The 17,913-nt window shown below is 41.7% G+C and overlaps 1 protein-coding gene across 2 annotated transcripts in view; it reads right to left on the bottom strand.

The window, feature by feature from the left end:
- The window catches only part of LOC139569984 (cadherin-related family member 1a-like), a 37,877-nt gene extending 21,296 nt beyond the window's left edge, over positions 1–16,581 (bottom strand). The window contains exons 1-13 of one of the 2 annotated variants that reach the window (XM_071391397.1): positions 16,207–16,581; positions 15,745–15,843; positions 14,652–14,797; positions 14,444–14,494; positions 14,218–14,307; positions 13,634–13,720; positions 12,833–12,949; positions 11,159–11,302; positions 9,896–9,974; positions 9,584–9,684; positions 5,516–5,722; positions 4,612–4,764; positions 2,541–2,705 (exon numbers count right to left, since the gene is read on the bottom strand). In XM_071391397.1, the coding sequence (XP_071247498.1) occupies positions 2,541–2,705; positions 4,612–4,764; positions 5,516–5,722; positions 9,584–9,684; positions 9,896–9,974; positions 11,159–11,302; positions 12,833–12,949; positions 13,634–13,720; positions 14,218–14,307; positions 14,444–14,494; positions 14,652–14,797; positions 15,745–15,843; positions 16,207–16,279 (1,512 nt within the window). In that variant the 5' untranslated portion in view covers positions 16,280–16,581. The remainder of the gene's footprint in view (positions 1–2,540; positions 2,706–4,611; positions 4,765–5,515; positions 5,723–9,583; positions 9,685–9,895; positions 9,975–11,158; positions 11,303–12,832; positions 12,950–13,633; positions 13,721–14,217; positions 14,308–14,443; positions 14,495–14,651; positions 14,798–15,744; positions 15,844–16,206) is intronic. The other variant, XM_071391396.1, reaches the window with a different exon arrangement.
- Between the last annotated feature and the right edge of the window lie 1,332 nt (positions 16,582–17,913).

The raw sequence follows: 17,913 nt of genomic DNA, 5'->3' as shown, positions 1-17,913 counted from the left end.
TAGAATGTTGGAATGGAACATAAAGGAGAGGAGTTAGAATGTTGGAACGGAACAGAGAGGAGAGGAGTTAGAATGTTGGAACAGAAAAGAGAGGAGAGGAGTTAGAATGTTGGAACGGAACATAAAGGAGAGGAGTTAGAATGTTGGAACGGAACAGAGAGGAGAGGAGTTAGAATGTTGGAACAGAACATAAAGGAGAGGAGTTAGAATGTTGGAACGGAACATAGAGGAGAGGAGTTAGAATGTTGGAATGGAACATAGAGGAGAGGAGTTAGAATGTTGGAACGGAACAGAGAGGAAAGGAGTTAGAATGTTGGAACGGAACATAGAGGAGAGGAGTTAGAATGTTGGAACGGAACAGAGAGGAGAAGAGAGGAGTTAGAATGTTGGAACGGAACATAGAGGAGAGGAGTTAGAATGTTGGAACGGAACATAAAGGAGAGGAGTTAGAATGTTGGAATGGAACATAGAGGAGAGGAGTTAGAATGTTGGAACAGAACAGAAAGGAGAGGAGTTAGAATGTTGGAACGGAACATAAAGGAGAGGAGTTAGAATGTTGGAACGGAATATAGAGGAGAGGAGTTAGAATGTTGGAACGGAACATAAAGGAGAGGAATTAGAATGTTGGAACGGAACATAGAGGAGAGGAGTTAGAATGTTGGAATGGAACATAAAAGAGAGGAGTTAGAATGCTGGAACGGAACATAAAGGAGAGGAGTTAGAATGTTGGAACGGAACATAAAGGAGAGGAGTTAGAATGTTGGAAAGGAACATAGAGGAGAGGAGTTAGAATGTTGGAACGGAACAGAGAGGAGAGGAGTTAGAATGTTGGAACGGAACATAGAGGAGAGGAGTTAGAATGTTGGAACGGAACAGAGAGGAGAGGAGTTAGAATGTTGGAAAGGAACATAGAGGAGAGGAGTTAGAATGTTGGAACGGAACATAGAGGAGAGGAGTTAGAATGTTGGAACGGAACATAGAGGAGAGGAGTTAGAATGTTGGAACGGAACAGAGAGGAGAGGAGTTAGAATGTTGGAACGGAACATAAAGGAGAGGAGTTAGAATGTTGGAACAGAACATAGAGGAGAGGAGTTAGAATGTTGGAACGGAACATAGAGGAGAGGAGTTAGAATGTTGGAACGGAACATAGAGGAGAGGAGTTAGAATTTTGGAACGGAACATAAAGGAGAGGAGTTAGAATGTTGGAACGGAACATAGAGGAGAGGAGTTAGAATGTTGGAACGGAACATAGAGGAGAGGAGTTAGAATGTTGGAACGGAACATAAAGGAGGGGAGTTAGAATTTTGGTACCTATGCACATCGTTCATAAGCATGTCAGGGCTCTTTAAAAAGTATCCAATCACACAGGAAATAAACGCATGTCAAACATTTTATTTTTCCAATATTATATAACAATATTATTCATAATAATAACAACAACAATTTCCACATTAATATTTATAGTTTCAACAACATATTTTTGGGGACAATATTGTTGAGTAGGGAGTGCATTGGGACACAACTCCTGAATGAAGGTCATTGAATGAAGGTCACTGTCCATTTGCTGATTGGAACAGTCTGAGGATAACACACCAGGGAGGATCTTACTGTAAGCTAAAACACACCGAACAATGTGGGGAGGATTTCACCCCAGCAGGGTCTGTCTACTAGGCTCCCATTCCCTGGGGGTGATTAGGACACAGACACACCACAGGGACACCACAGACACACCACAGGGACACCACAGACACACCACAGACACACCACAGACACACCACAGGGACACCACAGGGACACCACAGTCACACCACAGGGACACCACAGACACACCACAGACACACCACAGGGACACCACAGTCACACCACAGTCACACCACAGTCACACCACAGACACACCACAGACACACCACAGACACACCACAGACACACCACAGGGACACCACAGTCACACCACAGGGACACCACAGACACACCACAGACACACCACAGGGACACCACAGGGACACCACAGTCACACCACAGGGACACCACAGGGACACCACAGGGACACCACAGGGACACCACAGGGACACCACAGTGTAAAGGCCAATATGATTGACCCTGAAGAATTGTTTCCTTCTCACCAACTCTAATTCCTGCTAAACAGTAACTACTAGTAATGTAACATTATAAATACTGGTAGTATGGAAGCAGATTCATCCCAAAATAAATACAGATAACAACATTGAATTAACATTGAAATTGGAGTATTGTTTTTTCATATTATTGTTGATTCAATACATTTATTTGCATTTATTGAATCTGGTTCCATAGTTGAGTATTGTATAGAGAAAGTCAATCATATAAGCAGTACGTCTCTAAGGGCAAAATATCACATTTTGTGGAAATCCCTCAAACTGGAAATCCCTGCTTCCTCTTAGCTTCCAATTACCCATAACCATTAATATCCATCTATCGGTGGATTATTGTTGGGAGATTACATAACCATATTTTGGTGGCAGTGGTGTTTGAGTAGAGTTGAATAATCCAAATGTACTCACGGTGACAGACACAACGTTGGAGCCTCCGGGGGAGTTTTCCGGGATACGTGCGATGTAATACTCTGAGGTGAACCTGGGAGTGTTGTCATTGGTGTCCAAAAGGTGAATCACAATATCAGCTGTCGCACTGAACCTCTCAGGGGTGTCAATCTCCACAGCCAGTAACTGTGGTAGAGGAAAATGTTATGTTAAATCCATAAGATACTCCCTACTATTCTTGCTTTTATACTATAGTAAAAATTCATTTAAGGAATGAGCATGATGCCTGCAATGCCAGAGTTGTTGGTTAGATTCCCACTGGGGTCAAAAATACAAAATATATGGAAGCACTACTTTAAGTGACTTTGGATAAAAGAGTCTGCTAAATTATTATTATTTTATAAGTCATAGGTTATTACTCTATAACTACCAATGTAATTTCTTACCGCATAATTACCATTGTAATTTATTACTATATAATTACCATTGTAATGACTTATTGTATAATTACCATTGTAATTTATTACTATATAATTACCATTGTAATTACTTATTATATAATTACCATTGTAATGACTTATTGTATAATTACCATTGTAATTTATTACTATATAATTACCATTGTAATTACTTATTATATAATTACCATTGTAATGACTTATTGTATAATTACCATTGTAATGACTTATTGTATAATTACCATTGTAATGACTTATTGTATAATTACCATTGTAATTTCTTAGTAAATACCTAGTAATTTCTAACTGTATAATTACCATTGTAATTTCTAACTGTATAATTACCATTGTAATTTCTTAGTAAATACCTAGTAATTTCTGTACCATCAAAATAAAACCATATCCAATCTACATTGTCCCTCTTAGGATCAAATATTTGTTATTCCAGTTTGTCATAGAGTACCAGTCAACGGTTTGGACACATCTACTCATTCCAGGGTTTTTCTTCATTTGTACTATTTTCTACATTGTAGAATAATAGTGAAGACATCAAAACTATGACATAACACATGGAATCATGTAGTAACCAAAAAATGTGTTAAACAAATCTAAATATATTTTGGATTTTATATTCTTCAAAGTAGCCACTCTTTGCCTTGATGACAGCTTTGCACACTCTTGGCATTCTCTCAACCAGCTTCATGAGGTAGTCATCTGGAATGCATTTCAATTAACAGGTGTGCCTTGTTAAAAGTTAATTTGTGGAATTTATTTCTCTATCTTAATGCGTTTGAGCCAGTTGTGTTGTGACAAGGTAGAAGATATACAGAACATAGCCCTATTTGGTAAAATACCATATTATGGCAAGAACAGCTCAAATACGCAAAGAGAAACGACAGTCCATCATTACTTTAAGACATGAAGGTCAGTCAATACAGAACATTTCAAGAACTTTAAATTTTTTTTAAAGTGCAGTCGCAAAAACCATCAAGCGCTATGATGAAACTGGCTCTCATGAGGACCACCACAGGAAAGGAAGACCTAGAGTTACCTCTGCTGCAGACGATAAGTTCATTAGAGCCTCAGAAATTGCAGCCCAAATAAATGCTTCACATAGTTCAAGTAACAGACAAATCTCAACATCAACTGTTCAGTGAAAACTGTGTGAATCAGGCCTTCATGGTCGAATTGCTGCAAAGAAACCACTACTAGGACACCAATAAGAAGAAGAGACTTGCTTTGGGCCAAGAAATACGAGCAATGGACGTTAGACCGGTGGAAATCCACATTCGAGATTTTTTGTTCCAACCGCTGTGTCTTTGTGAGACACAGAGCAGCCAACAAGTGCTCAGCATATGTGGGAACTCCTTCAAGACTGTTGGAAAAGCATTCCAGGTGAAGCTGGTTGAGAGAATGCCAAGAGTGTGTAAAGCTGTCATCAAGGCAAAGGGTGGCTACTTGTGTAACACTTTTGGTTACTACATAATTCCATGTGTTATTTCATAGTTTTGATGTCTTCACTATTATTCTACAATGTAGAAAATAGTAAAAAATAAAGGAAATCCCTTGAATGAGTAGGTGTGTCCAAACTTTCGACTGGTACTGTAAATGCAGCTGAAAATGGTCTGAAATACCTTGTATGTTAAGGATTTGCCTTTTTCATAGTCGATGGCAGCAGAGTCTTCAACGATGACGGTGACCTGTGCTTCATTGAGGACCGTCTGAGGCACCACTCTGAGTACACGACCAGGCCCCACCAATCTCAGTTTAAATTTAGCATTCGCCCCCTGTCAGAGAAAACACACACCTACATGAATCTGCCATCTATGACAACATTCATGGCAAATACCAAGATCTCTGACCTCTGTTTGACAACAGTAACTTTAATCTATCTAATGGGCTGAGGGGGGGGGGGGGGGGACTGTCAATGGATACAATTATTATTTAATGTAAAAAGAATGCAGACAAGAAATCTGGGAACAATGACATAATGATGATAATGACAGCCATCTTAATCTAAATGAACTATTGACATTCCTGGGATGCTTCATAGTATTATTGGGCGAATGGGGGGATTAAGATATTTATTTCTAAAATGGGGTTACATAATGTCACATACTGTTTTGGGGGGGGGGGTTAATGAAAGCATCCTTTATGAAATGTAGATTTTTACGGCCAAATACATCACATAATATGCCTACGCCTTCAGAAATCAACCAGCACCCATTAATAAAACACAAAATGGATTGTAGCATCAAAGTCATCGTTGGAGCTATCAATACCTTAGTATCAGTCAAGTGTTCTGGGGTTGGGCTAACAAACATGTTTAGGAGACAGGCTCAAGGCCTATAACGAAGCATAAGGAGTGATTTCCATGAGAGTACAAGAGGGGGGAAATAGAATGTCTCTGGCTGTATCCTAAATGTTACCCTATATAATGGACTACTTTTAACCAGGGCCCATAGGGCACTGATCAAAAGAAGTGCACTATATAGGGAATAGGGTGTGATTTGGGAAACAGACTTTGCCTTCCAGTACCTGATCAGAGTCGTTGACCGTTATCTTCAGCCCCCTGAGGATCTCCCCCTCTGGAGGGTGCTCATACATGGTCACCTCAAATTGGTTCTGGGGCCCGTTCTCTCCGTAGAAGGTAGGAGGGTGGTTGTTGAGATCCACCACTCGAACCGTCACCATAGTCATGGCATTGAAGTCCAACAGCTCCTCGCTAGGCCCCAGCTCAGTGGCCTGAGAGACAGAGACAGAGAGAATGGCAGCAACAGCGAGAGAGAGAGAGAGAGAGAGAGAGTGAAGGAGAAAGAGAGAGAGAGTGAAGGAGAGAGAGTGAGAGAGATAGAGAGTGAGAAAGAGAGGGAGAGAGAGAGAGAGAGAGAGAGAGAGAGAGAGAGAGAGAGAGAGAGAGAGAGAGAGAGAGAGAGAGTGAGAAAGAGGGAGAGAGAGAAAGTGAAGGAGAGAGAGTGAGAGAGATAGAGAGAGTGAGAAAGAGGGAGAGAGAGAGAGTGAGAGAGAGTGAGAAAGAGGGAGAGAGAGAGAGTGAAGGAGAGAGAGTGAGAGAGAGAGAGAGAGAGAGAGAGAGAGAGAGAGAGAGAGAGAGAGAGAGAGAGAGAGAGAGAGAGAGAGAGAGAGAGACATAGAGAGACACACACAAGCGAAAGAGATCAGACAATAAAAAAGATGTGCTAAATGGAACAGAGCATGGAACAGAGCACTGACACTGTAATAACAGAGCACTGACACTGTAATAACAGAGCACTGACACTGTAATAACAGAGCACTGACACTGTAATAACAGAGAACTGACACTGTGATAACAGAGCACTGACACTGTAATAAAAGAGCAATGACACTGTAATAACAGAGCACTGACACTGTAATAACAGAGCACTGACACTGTAATAACAGAGCACTAACACTGTAATAACAGAGAACTGACACTGTAATAACAGAGCACTGACACTGTAATAAAAGAGCAATGACACTGTAATAACAGAGCACTAACACTGTAATAACAGAGCGCTGACACTGTAATAACAGAGTGCTGACACTGTAATAACAGAGCACTGACACTGTAATAACAGAGCACTAACACTGTAATAACAGAGCACTGACACTGTAATAACAGAACGCTGACACTGTAATAACAGAACGCTGACACTGTAATAACAGAGCACTGACACTGTAATAACAGAGCACTAACACTGTAATAACAGAGCGCTGACACTGTAATAACAGAGCACTGACACTGTAATAACAGAGCACTGACACTGTAATAACAGAGCACTGACAATGTAATAACAGAACGCTGACACTGTAATAACAGAACACTGACACTGTAATAACAGAGCACTGACACTGTAATAACAGAGCACTGACACTGTAATAACAGAGCACTGACACCGTAATAACAGAGCACTGACACCGTAATAACAGAGCACCGCCACCGTAGTAACAAAGCACTGACACTGTAGTAACAGAGCACCGACACTGTAATAACAGAGCACCGACACTGTAAAAACAGAGCACCGACACTGTAAAAACAGAGCACTGACACTGTAATAACAGAGCACCGACACTGTAAAAACAGAGCACCGACACTGTAATAACAGAGCACCGACACTGTAATAACAGAGCACCGACACTGTAAAAACAGAGCACCGACACTGTAAAAACAGAGCACCGACACTGTAATAACAGAGCACCGACACTGTAATAACAGAGCACTGACACTGTAGTAACAGAGCACCGACACTGTAATAACAGAGCACCGACACTGTAAAAACAGAGCACCGACACTGTAAAAACAGAGCACTGACACTGTAATAACAGAGCACCGACACTGTAAAAACAGAGCACCGACACTGTAATAACAGAGCACCGACACTGTAATAACAGAGCACCGACAAGGTAATAACAGAGAACTGACAAGGTAATAACAGAGCACCGACAAGATAATAACAGAGCACCGACACTGTAATAACAGAGCACTGACACTGTAATAACAGAGCACTGACACTGTAGTAACAGAGCACTGACAAGGTAATAACAGAGCAATAGCACTGTAATAACAGAGCACTGACACTGTAGTAACAGAGCACTGACAAGGTAATAACAGAGCACTGACACTGTAATAACAGAGCACTGACACTGTAATAACAGAGCACTAACACTGTAATAACAGAGCACTGACACTGTAATAACAGAGCACTGACACTGTAATAACAGAGCACTGACACTGTAGTAACAGAGCACTGACACTGTAATAACAGAGCACCGACACTGTAATAACAGAGCACTAACACTGTAATAACAGAGCACTGACACTGTAGTAACAGAGCACTGACACTGTAATAACAGAGCACTGACAAGGTAATAACAGAGCACTGACACTGTAATAACAGAGCACTGACACTGTAATAACAGAGCACTGACACTGTAATAACAGAGCACTGACACTGTAGTAACAGAGCACTGACACTGTAATAACAGAGCACTGACAAGGTAATAACAGAGCACCGACAAGGTAATAACAGAGCACCGACAAGGTAATAACAGAGAACTGACAAGGTAATAACAGAGCACTGACAAGGTAATAACAGAGCACTGACACTGTAATAACAGAGCGCTGACACCGTAATAACAGAGCACCGACAAGATAATAACAGAGCACTAACACTGTAATAACAGAGCACCGACACTGTAATAACAGAGCACTGACACTGTAGTAACAGAGCACTGACAAGGTAATAACAGAGCAATAGCACTGTAATAACAGAGCACTGACACTGTAGTAACAGAGCACTGACAAGGTAATAACAGAGCACTGACAAGGTAATAACAGAGCAATAGCACTGTAATAACAGAGCACTGGCACTGTAATAACAGAGCGCTGACACCGTAATAACAGAGCACCGACAAGATAATAACAGAGCACCGACACTGTAATAACAGAGCACTGACACTGTAATAACAGAGCACTGACACTGTAGTAACAGAGCACTGACAAGGTAATAACAGAGCAATAGCACTGTAATAACAGAGCACTGACACTGTAGTAACAGAGCACTGACAAGGTAATAACAGAGCACTGACACTGTAATAACAGAGCACTGACACTGTAATAACAGAGCACTAACACTGTAATAACAGAGCACTGACACTGTAATAACAGAGCACTGACACTGTAATAACAGAGCACTGACACTGTAGTAACAGAGCACTGACACTGTAATAACAGAGCACCGACAATGTAATAACAGAGCACCGACACTGTAATAACAGAGCACTGACACTGTAATAACAGAGCACTGACACTGTAATAACAGAGCACTAACACTGTAATAACAGAGCACTGACACCGTAATAACAGAGCAATGACACTGTAATAACAGAGCACTGACACTGTAATAACAGAGCACTGACACTGTAATAACAGAGCACTGACACTGTAATAACAGAGCACTGACACTGTAATAACAGAGCACCGACACTGTAATAACAGAGCACTGACCCTGTAGTAACAGAGCACCGACAAGGTAATAACAGAGCACTGACAAGGTAATAACAGAGCACTGACAAGGTAATAACAGAGCACTGACAAGGTAATAACAGAGCACTGACAAGGTAATAACAGAGCACTGACAAGGTAATAACAGAGCACTGACAAGGTAATAACAGAGCACTGACAAGGTAATAACAGAGCACTGACAAGGTAATAACAGAGCACTGACAAGGTAATAACAGAGCACTGACAAGGTAATAACAGAGCACTGACAAGGTAATAACAGAGCACTGACAAGGTAATAACAGAGCACTGACAAGGTAATAACAGAGCACTGACAAGGTAATAACAGAGCACTGACAAGGTAATAACAGAGCACTGACAAGGTAATAACAGAGCACTGACAAGGTAATAACAGAGCACTGACAAGGTAATAACAGAGCACTGACAAGGTAATAACAGAGCACTGACAAGGTAATAACAGAGCACTGACAAGGTAATAACAGAGCACTGACCCTGTGGTAACAGAGCACTGACACTGTGGTAACAGAGCACTGACACTAATAACAGGATAAGAAAGCTCTTATTACCTTGACTTTGATTTCATATAATTCATTCCTCAGCGTGACTGGATAAGCTGTTAGGCTGATACAACCACTTGTGCTGTTGATGGTGAAGACGTCCTCACTACCTGAAGAAGGAGAAGGGTGAGAACGGCACCATAGTATGTGAATCATGACGTATACAGAAATCACATATCTGTGAAACTGTAGGCAAACACATGCTCAACTGTTGACAATGATAGGTCATTATCAGTTTGTTTGTTTGTTTGTTTGTTTGTTTGTTTGTTTGTTTGTTTGTTTGTTTGTTTGTTTGTTTGTGTGTGCGCGTGTGTAACTTACCATTGGTAATAGAATAATGAATAGGATTAGGGTTTCCTTCGTCTCCATCTTTGGCAAACACAGTGGCTATTTCAGAACCCTGCAAATACAAATTATAAATCATAAAGCAATGGCTTGCAAAAGTTTTCCAAAAAATCAGTTGAACATACTGTATGTTAATACGGCGACATGATATTCCAAATAATTGAAGTACATTTAATTGAATATAAAGAAATGGCTTGCGAAAGTTCCCAAAAGTTTTAAAACCAATGTTTTAAAGACCAGAGGATCATCAGGTTGTGTTGTGCTTACAGGAAGTGAGATCTCGTAAACGTAGCCAAAGTAAGGAGGTTGTGTTGTGCTTACAGGAACTGAGACCTCGTAGACGTGGCCAAAGTAAGGAGGTTGTGTTGTGCTTACAGGAACTGAGACCTCGTAGACGTGGCCAAAGTAAGGAGGTTGTGTTGTGCTTACAGGAAGTGAGACTTCGTAGACGTAGCCAAAGTAAGGAGGTTGTGTTGTACTTACAGGAAGTGAGACCTCGTAGACGTAGCCAAAGTAAGGAGGTTGTGTTGTGCTTACAGGAAGTGAGACTTCGTAGACGTAGCCAAAGTAAGGAGGTTGTGTTGTGCTTACAGGAAGTGAGACCTCGTAGACGTAGCCAAAGTAAGGAGGTTGTGTTGTGCTTACAGGAAGTGAGACTTCGTAGACGTAGACAAAGTAAGGAGGTTGTGTTGTGCTTACAGGAAGTGAGACTTCGTAGACGTAGACAAAGTAAGGAGGTTGTGTTGTGCTTACAGGAAGTGAGACTTCGTAGACGTAGCCAAAGTAAGGAGGTTGTGTTGTGCTTACAGGAAGTGAGACCTCGTAGACGTAGCCAAAGTAAGGAGGTTGTGTTGTGCTTACAGGAAGTGAGACCTCGTAGACGTAGCCAAAGTAAGGAGGTTGTGTTGTGCTTACAGGAAGTGAGACTTCGTAGACATAGACAAAGTAAGGAGGTTGTGTTGTGCTTACAGGAAGTGAGACCTCGTAGACGTAGCCAAAGTAAGGAGGTTGTGTTGTGCTTACAGGAAGTGAGACCTCGTAGACGTAGCCAAAGTAAGGAGGTTGTGTTGTGCTTACAGGAACTGAGACCTCGTAGACGTGGCCAAAGTAAGGAGGTTGTGTTGTGCTTACAGGAAGTGAGACTTCGTAGATATAGCCAAAGTAAGGAGGTTGTGTTGTGCTTACAGGAAGTGAGACCTCGTAGACATAGCCAAAGTAAGGAGGTTGTGTTGTGCTTACAGGAAGTGAGACTTCGTAGACGTAGCCAAAGTAAGGAGTTCCAATGAAGGCTGGAGGAGTGTCTTGGGCGTCGAGGACGTTGATGGTTATGGTGGCTGTAGATGTCAACACCTGATGCTTCCCTTTGTACTGTCCACCCCCATCCTGATGGATACAACAGAAGGTTAGACATTGGACGACGACACATGTGCTGTCTGATTATTTAGCGTTAAAAACCATTGCGAAGCAACAGTACTCTTAGCATTAGTTAACAAGGCGGCAGGTAGCCGAAAGGTTGCTGGATCGAATCCCTGAGCTGACAAGGTAAAAATCTGTCTTTCTGCCCCTGAACAAAGCAGTTAACCCACTGTTCCCCGGTAGGCTGCCATTGTAAATAAGAATTTGTTCTTAACTGACTTGCCTAGTTAAATAAGAAATAAAAAAAACACTGTGTGGAAGTTATGTAACGCTGTTTGCTTAGTGAGGAGTACCACCTCCTCCATCGCCCTAAGGAAAAAGGCCTTCAATTGTGAAAGGAGCGACACTTCAGGCTGAGAACTCAGTGTCACACATCTCCATCTGCTAGATATGTGAATTTCAACAGCTTTCTATTTGTGTGTGAACTTCAGAATCTTGCTCCCATGAAAATACACTCAGCATACTGTAAAGGGCCTAAACAACATGCTCCTCCTTCACACGAGACAATTAGTCAATCAGCTGCCATGGTGTGGGATCAAGGGCCGAGTCGTAGTGTGGCCTTAAATTATCAGGGCAGACCCTCCCCAGGAGCTTAGAGACAGATCCAAGGATGGAGGAGAGGAGCTGATCCTCCCCAAGAGGCTTAAAGACAGAGGAGGGACCCCCAGCCCTTCAACCTCCACAGGGCTCAGAGAAGAGGATAGAGACAGAAGAAAAGCTTCCCTCCCCAGGGCTCAGAGAAGAGGATAGAGACAGAAGAAAAGCTTCCCTCCCCCAGGACTCAGAGAAGAGGATAGAGACAGAAGAAAAGCTTCCCTCCCCAGGGCTCAGAGAAGAGGATAGAGACAGAAGAAAAGCTTCCCTCCCCCAGGACTCAGAGAAGAGGATAGAGACAGAAGAAAAGCTTCCCTCCCCAGGGCTCAGAGAAGAGGATAGAGACAGAAGAAAAGCTTCCCTCCCCCAGGACTCAGAGAAGAGGATAGAGACAGAAGAAAAGCTTCCCTCCCCCATGGCTCAGAGGAGAGGACAGATTGGGATGACACATAGGGATGAAACATAGGGATGACACATAGGGATGACACATTGGGATGACACATAGGGATGAAACATTGGAATGAAACATAGGGATGACACATTGGGATGAAACATTGGAATGAAACATAGGGATGACACATAGGGATTAAACATAGGGATGACACATAGGGATGACACATAGGGATGAAACATAGGGATGAAACATTGGAATGAAACATAGGGATGACACATAGGGATTAAACATAGGGATGACACATAGGGATGACACATAGGGATTAAACATAGGGATAAAACATTGGGATGACACAGGGATGACACATTGGGATGACACATTGGGATGACACATTGCTGGTTGGGGTTTTAGGCTGGGTATCTGTAAAGCACTTTGTGACAACTGCAGATGTAAAAAGGGATTCATAAAAATACATTGATTGATTGACACATAGCCAGCCGCCATCTAACCTTGGCAACCACCGTCACAAAGTGTAATGTTGTAGTCTCAAAGTCGAGCGTCTCGCCTGGTTTGATCCGCAGGACCCCACTGTGGCCGTCGATGGTGAACTTGGTAGTCGGAGTTCCCTGTGAACAGACACAGGACCATCAGTAAAACCCTTCACGATGATGATGTATGCTGAGACAGATCTAACTAATCACTCACCATTCAATTCAGTTTTTTAGTTCAATGACAATTCAAATACACTTGAAATTACAACCAAGACCACATCACACATCAAATCCAGGCCTAGAGAGGGATAAAACATTTCAGCCTTTCAACCATTTTCTACTGTTGCTCTTTCAGATATCTAAAATCATCAGGATGGTTTTAGACTCCAGAATCTGCTTTGTGAATCTCCCAGTCGACATATGAACGGTGCCAACTGCTTGCTGATGGCCAAAAGCAGCCCTAAGCTTCAGCTAAGCCCTCGACACCTTTCTGAAATGTAATTGAAATGTAATCCACTAAAGTAACACCATATCCTGCCTCAACTCCAGTGTAAAAATGAATTGTTTTCTCACCAAGGATGGTTCACTTCCTGTGTTGATTAAGGACATGGCCTTACCATTCATCTACAGTATGACAATGGATCCTCCGTATAGACTGTATAACATTAGAGCTAACCCTGAACCCTCTGGCAGACCAAGACTGTGTTCATTATGATACACGAAGCAAAAAATAGATTTTTTTCTATTTGAGGGTTCATATAGTCCCTTCCTGTTTCAGTCCATTTTCTTCTTCTTTAGTGTCCAATGGACATTGTTCACCTGTAAGTAGTAGGTGACACTGCCTCCAGAGCCCATGTCTTTATCCACCGCTTGCACTCTGTAAATGCTGCTTCCAGCTGAAGTGTCCTGCAGATGACACAAACATGGATGACATTTAACATTAAATATGATGTGTACTAGATAAGTGCCTGTGCACTTACTTATCTAGTACATATCTGCTAGACTTTAATAACAGTGTCATTACTTGCCAGCATGTCAGACAGGCCCCTGGGGTAGTGATGCCCTATTATGTCTAAAAACATGATACCAATATTGACATCTCTGTCATTATCACTTAACATTATCTCTAAAGACATTATACCAATATTGACATCTCTGACATTATCACTTAACATTATCTCTAAAGACATGATACCAATATTGACATCTCTGTCATTATCACTTAACATTATCTCTAAAGACATGATACCAATATTGACATCTCTGTCATTATGACTTAACATTATCTCTAAAGACATGATACCAATATTGACATCTCTGTCATTATCACTTAACATTATCTCTAAAGACATTTTAAACCAATGACAGAGCTGTCTTTATGGTGATGAGGGTTTAACACTGACCTCGGGGACGTCTACGGCGAAAGGCAGGTTCTGGAACTCTGGTTCTTCATCGTTGGCATCGGTGACAAACACCCGTATCGTCTCGACAACCTAAAGGAAGGAACAAACAGATGACATCACAACAGCCCAGCTGAGAAGCCAGGGATGGTTATTTGGGAAGTGTATAGGCCTATACATTTGAAGTATATGGATCTGCGACGAATGTTGTCGTCAAAGCTCAGCTCACCTTATTCCGCCCATCTGTTATGCTAACAAGAGCTGAGATTTCACCTTGTTTCTGACAAAACAAAGAACACGTTGTTAACAGCACTCTAAATAGCACATCCGGTACTAGGGGGTAATGATAGTCTCTGGCGAGAGACGGCAGACTTGCTTCTGGGTTGCTGAGATTACCAGAGATATAGTTTTCTCAAAGCTTCCTGCATTACACTCACCTCTCTGTCTAGTTCCTGAATGAGAGTTATGTTTCCTGACTTGGAGTCCACTCTCAGGTATTCTCTGGTGCCCTTCTCAAAGGTCAGGCCAAACCACACGGCATCCCCCTCTGGGTCGGTACCGTTTAGGATATATACCTGTGTTCCTGTAAGGTTAGAGACAGAGATAGCACCTGCTTATGAATCTGTTATGAATACTTTATGAATGACTATGAATGTGTTATGAATGCTTATGAATGTGTTATGAATGCTTATGAATGTGTTACGAATGCTTATGAATGTATGAATGCTTAGGAATGTGTTATGAATGCTTATGTATGTGTTATGAAGTCTTTATGTAGGTACTCTTCAAATATTAAAGTGTTACCGAATTTGGTTATAACATCATCTATCAAATACATGAAAGGTAACCCATCTCTACCTCCAGTTGTACAGAGGAGAATATCATACAGCACCATGAACCTGACCTAGACATAGTCGTTTAGGAATAGGAATTCTGAGGTGTAACTTTCCCAAAAACCCAGGTTTTCCAGAAATGTTGCATTCCGTAGTATTGTCTGATTGTTTTTCCTATTGTTGCCAGCCACCTCTGCCTCGTTATTGTTTTCCCTGGCTAAGCTTGTTAGCGCGCGTCACCGTCCTCTGCAGGGCATTATGGTGATACATCTAAGGCTCAATGCTGCTCATGTGATTACTGATCGGTCCATCACAAGCAAACCTGGGTTCAAATACTATTTGAAATCTTTCAAATACTTTTGAGTGTTTGCTCTCGCCTGCATGGAGTGCAGGGTTTGCAGTTTTGGGACTATTCTGTTGGTCAACGAAGATAGGCAAGCTCAACGAAGCACACATCAACTATTTGAAATTATTACAAATAGTATTTGGACCCAGGTCTGATCATTAGTTACTGTATAACGCTGCTCTTGAAACACAAAATCCATCACGCCGTGATTTTCTTTTAATTTAGCCACATTATCCATGCTATTTGTAAATCACAAGACATACTGTATATTATCAATTCACAACTTCACTGACTCAATTGAATAATTAAATAAATAATCATCTCACTTATGTAATTGTTTACAACACTTACCGACTGGTGTGTCTTCTGAGATACTGAAGAGAGCCATATTCCCATTGGTGCTGCTCGGTCCGTTGTCGTAGAAATAGGGAGCGTAGTCTGACGTTTGCCCTGGTGGAGAAGAACAAATGAATCGAAACGTGTCACTTATAACAAAGCAGCACTATCAAGCGTATTCACAATCGCAAAAAGATAGATGACAATCTATGGATAACGAGTAAACTTTTATACAGTACAGAAATTATAACACATGCTGTCGTAATCAATTCAATACTTCTGACACCTGTGGTCCTATTTATCTGAATATTCAATTTTGAATTATTGTACTCACTTCCTGAAACGGCAGGAAAGCAGAGAGAAACAAGACAGTTCAAAGTCAAAAGAGGTTAAGAGAATGGTATTATCTAAAAGAAGGTAAAGGAAACCCAGTCACAATATCAAGACAAAGACCAGGACAGAGAAAATAAAACCTACCCAAAGAGGGAGGAAGAGTAACCAAGAAGACCAAGAGAAAAATAAACCCTCTCTTTTTCTTTTGGTTCTTCATCCTGATGGCAGAAGACGGTTTGTCAGGGTCATACAGGGTGGAGGTAGAGACCAGGAAGAGGGAGACCGGCTGAGGCTGAGTGGAACGGAGTCAGTGTCCTTCTGGAGGTGTCTACAGTATGCCAGGCATCTCACAAGACGGCTCAGCTCAGTGTAAGAAGCCGGAGCAGTCTCTCAGAGCAGCCTGGTCTCATAGGCTAGACGTAACATAGTAAATTGTAAATCCAGGAAAGTCAAATTAGTATGATATGTTATGTTTGGTATGGTTACATAAGACAGGAGGTTACTTAAGGCAAAAATTAAAATAGGTTGGTTGGTTGGTTGGTTGGTCGGGGTGAATGGGTGGGCGTATAACGTGAACGTCTAGCATGCCAAAGGTAGTGTGTTCGAATCTCATCACGAACAACTTTAGCATTTAAGCTAATTAGCAACTTTGCAATGAGTTACTACTTTTTAACTACTTAAAAACTTCCCCTAACCGTAACCCTAACATTAACCTATAGCCTAGCTAACGTTAGCCACCTAGGGAACATTAGTGACATAATATTGGAATTTCGTATCATATCGTACGTTTAGCAAATTTCTCACATATTGTACGAATTGCAATTAGTAATATATCATATGCGTTGTAATTTGTAACATATCATAGGAGATGGATGATGGACATCCACAAATGAATACATACCATACGAAACGTAACATACAGAGCATTTGGAAAGTATTCAGACCCCTTCACTATTTCCACATTTTGTTACGTTACAGCTTTATTCTAAAATGGATTCAACAGTTTTTTCCCTCATTAATCTACACACAATACCCCATAATGACAAAGCAAAAACAGGTTTATAGAAATTGTTGCAAAAATATATAACAAAATGACTTAAATTTCACATTTACATAAGTATTCAGACCCTTTACTCAGTACTTTTGTTGAAGAACCTTTGGCAGCGATTACAGCCTTGAGTCTTCTTGGGTATGACGCTACAAGCTTGGCACAACTGTATTTGTGGAGTTTCTCTCATTCTTCTCTGCAGATCCTCTCAAGCTCTGTCAGGTTGGATGGGGAGCGTCGCTGCACAGCTATTTTTTAGGTCTCTCCAGAGATGTTCGATCGGGTTCAAGTCTGGGCTCTGGCTGGGCCACTCAAGGACATTCAGAGACTTGTCCCGAAGCCACTCCTGCATTGTCTTGGCTGTGTGCTTAGGGTCGTTGTCCTGTTGGAAGGGGAACCTTTGCCCCAGTCTGAGGTCCTGAGTGCTCTAGAGAAGGTTTTTATCAAGGATCTCTCTGTACTTTTCCATCCATCCTGACTAGTCTCCCAGTTCCTGCCGCTGAAAAACATCCCCACAGCATGATGCTGCCACAACCATGCTTCATTGTAGGGATGATGCCAGGTTTCCTCCAGACGTGACGCTTGGGATTCAAGCCAAAGAATTCAATCTTGGTTTCATCAGAGCAAAGAATTTTGTTTCTCATGGTCTGATAGTCCTTTAGGTGCATTTAGGCAAAATCCAAGCGGGCTGTCATGTGCCTTTTACTGAGGAGTGGCTTCCGTCTGGCCACTTTACCATAAAGGCCTGATTGGTGGAGTGCTGCAGAGATGGTTGTCCTTCTGTAAGCTTCTCCCATCTCCAC

Source organism: Salvelinus alpinus, chromosome 3, assembly GCF_045679555.1.
Source record: "Salvelinus alpinus chromosome 3, SLU_Salpinus.1, whole genome shotgun sequence".
Taxonomy (NCBI): Eukaryota; Metazoa; Chordata; class Actinopteri; order Salmoniformes; family Salmonidae; genus Salvelinus; species Salvelinus alpinus.
The sequence above is the reverse complement of the archived record's forward strand: the minus strand, read 5'-3'. Positions and strand labels throughout refer to the sequence as shown.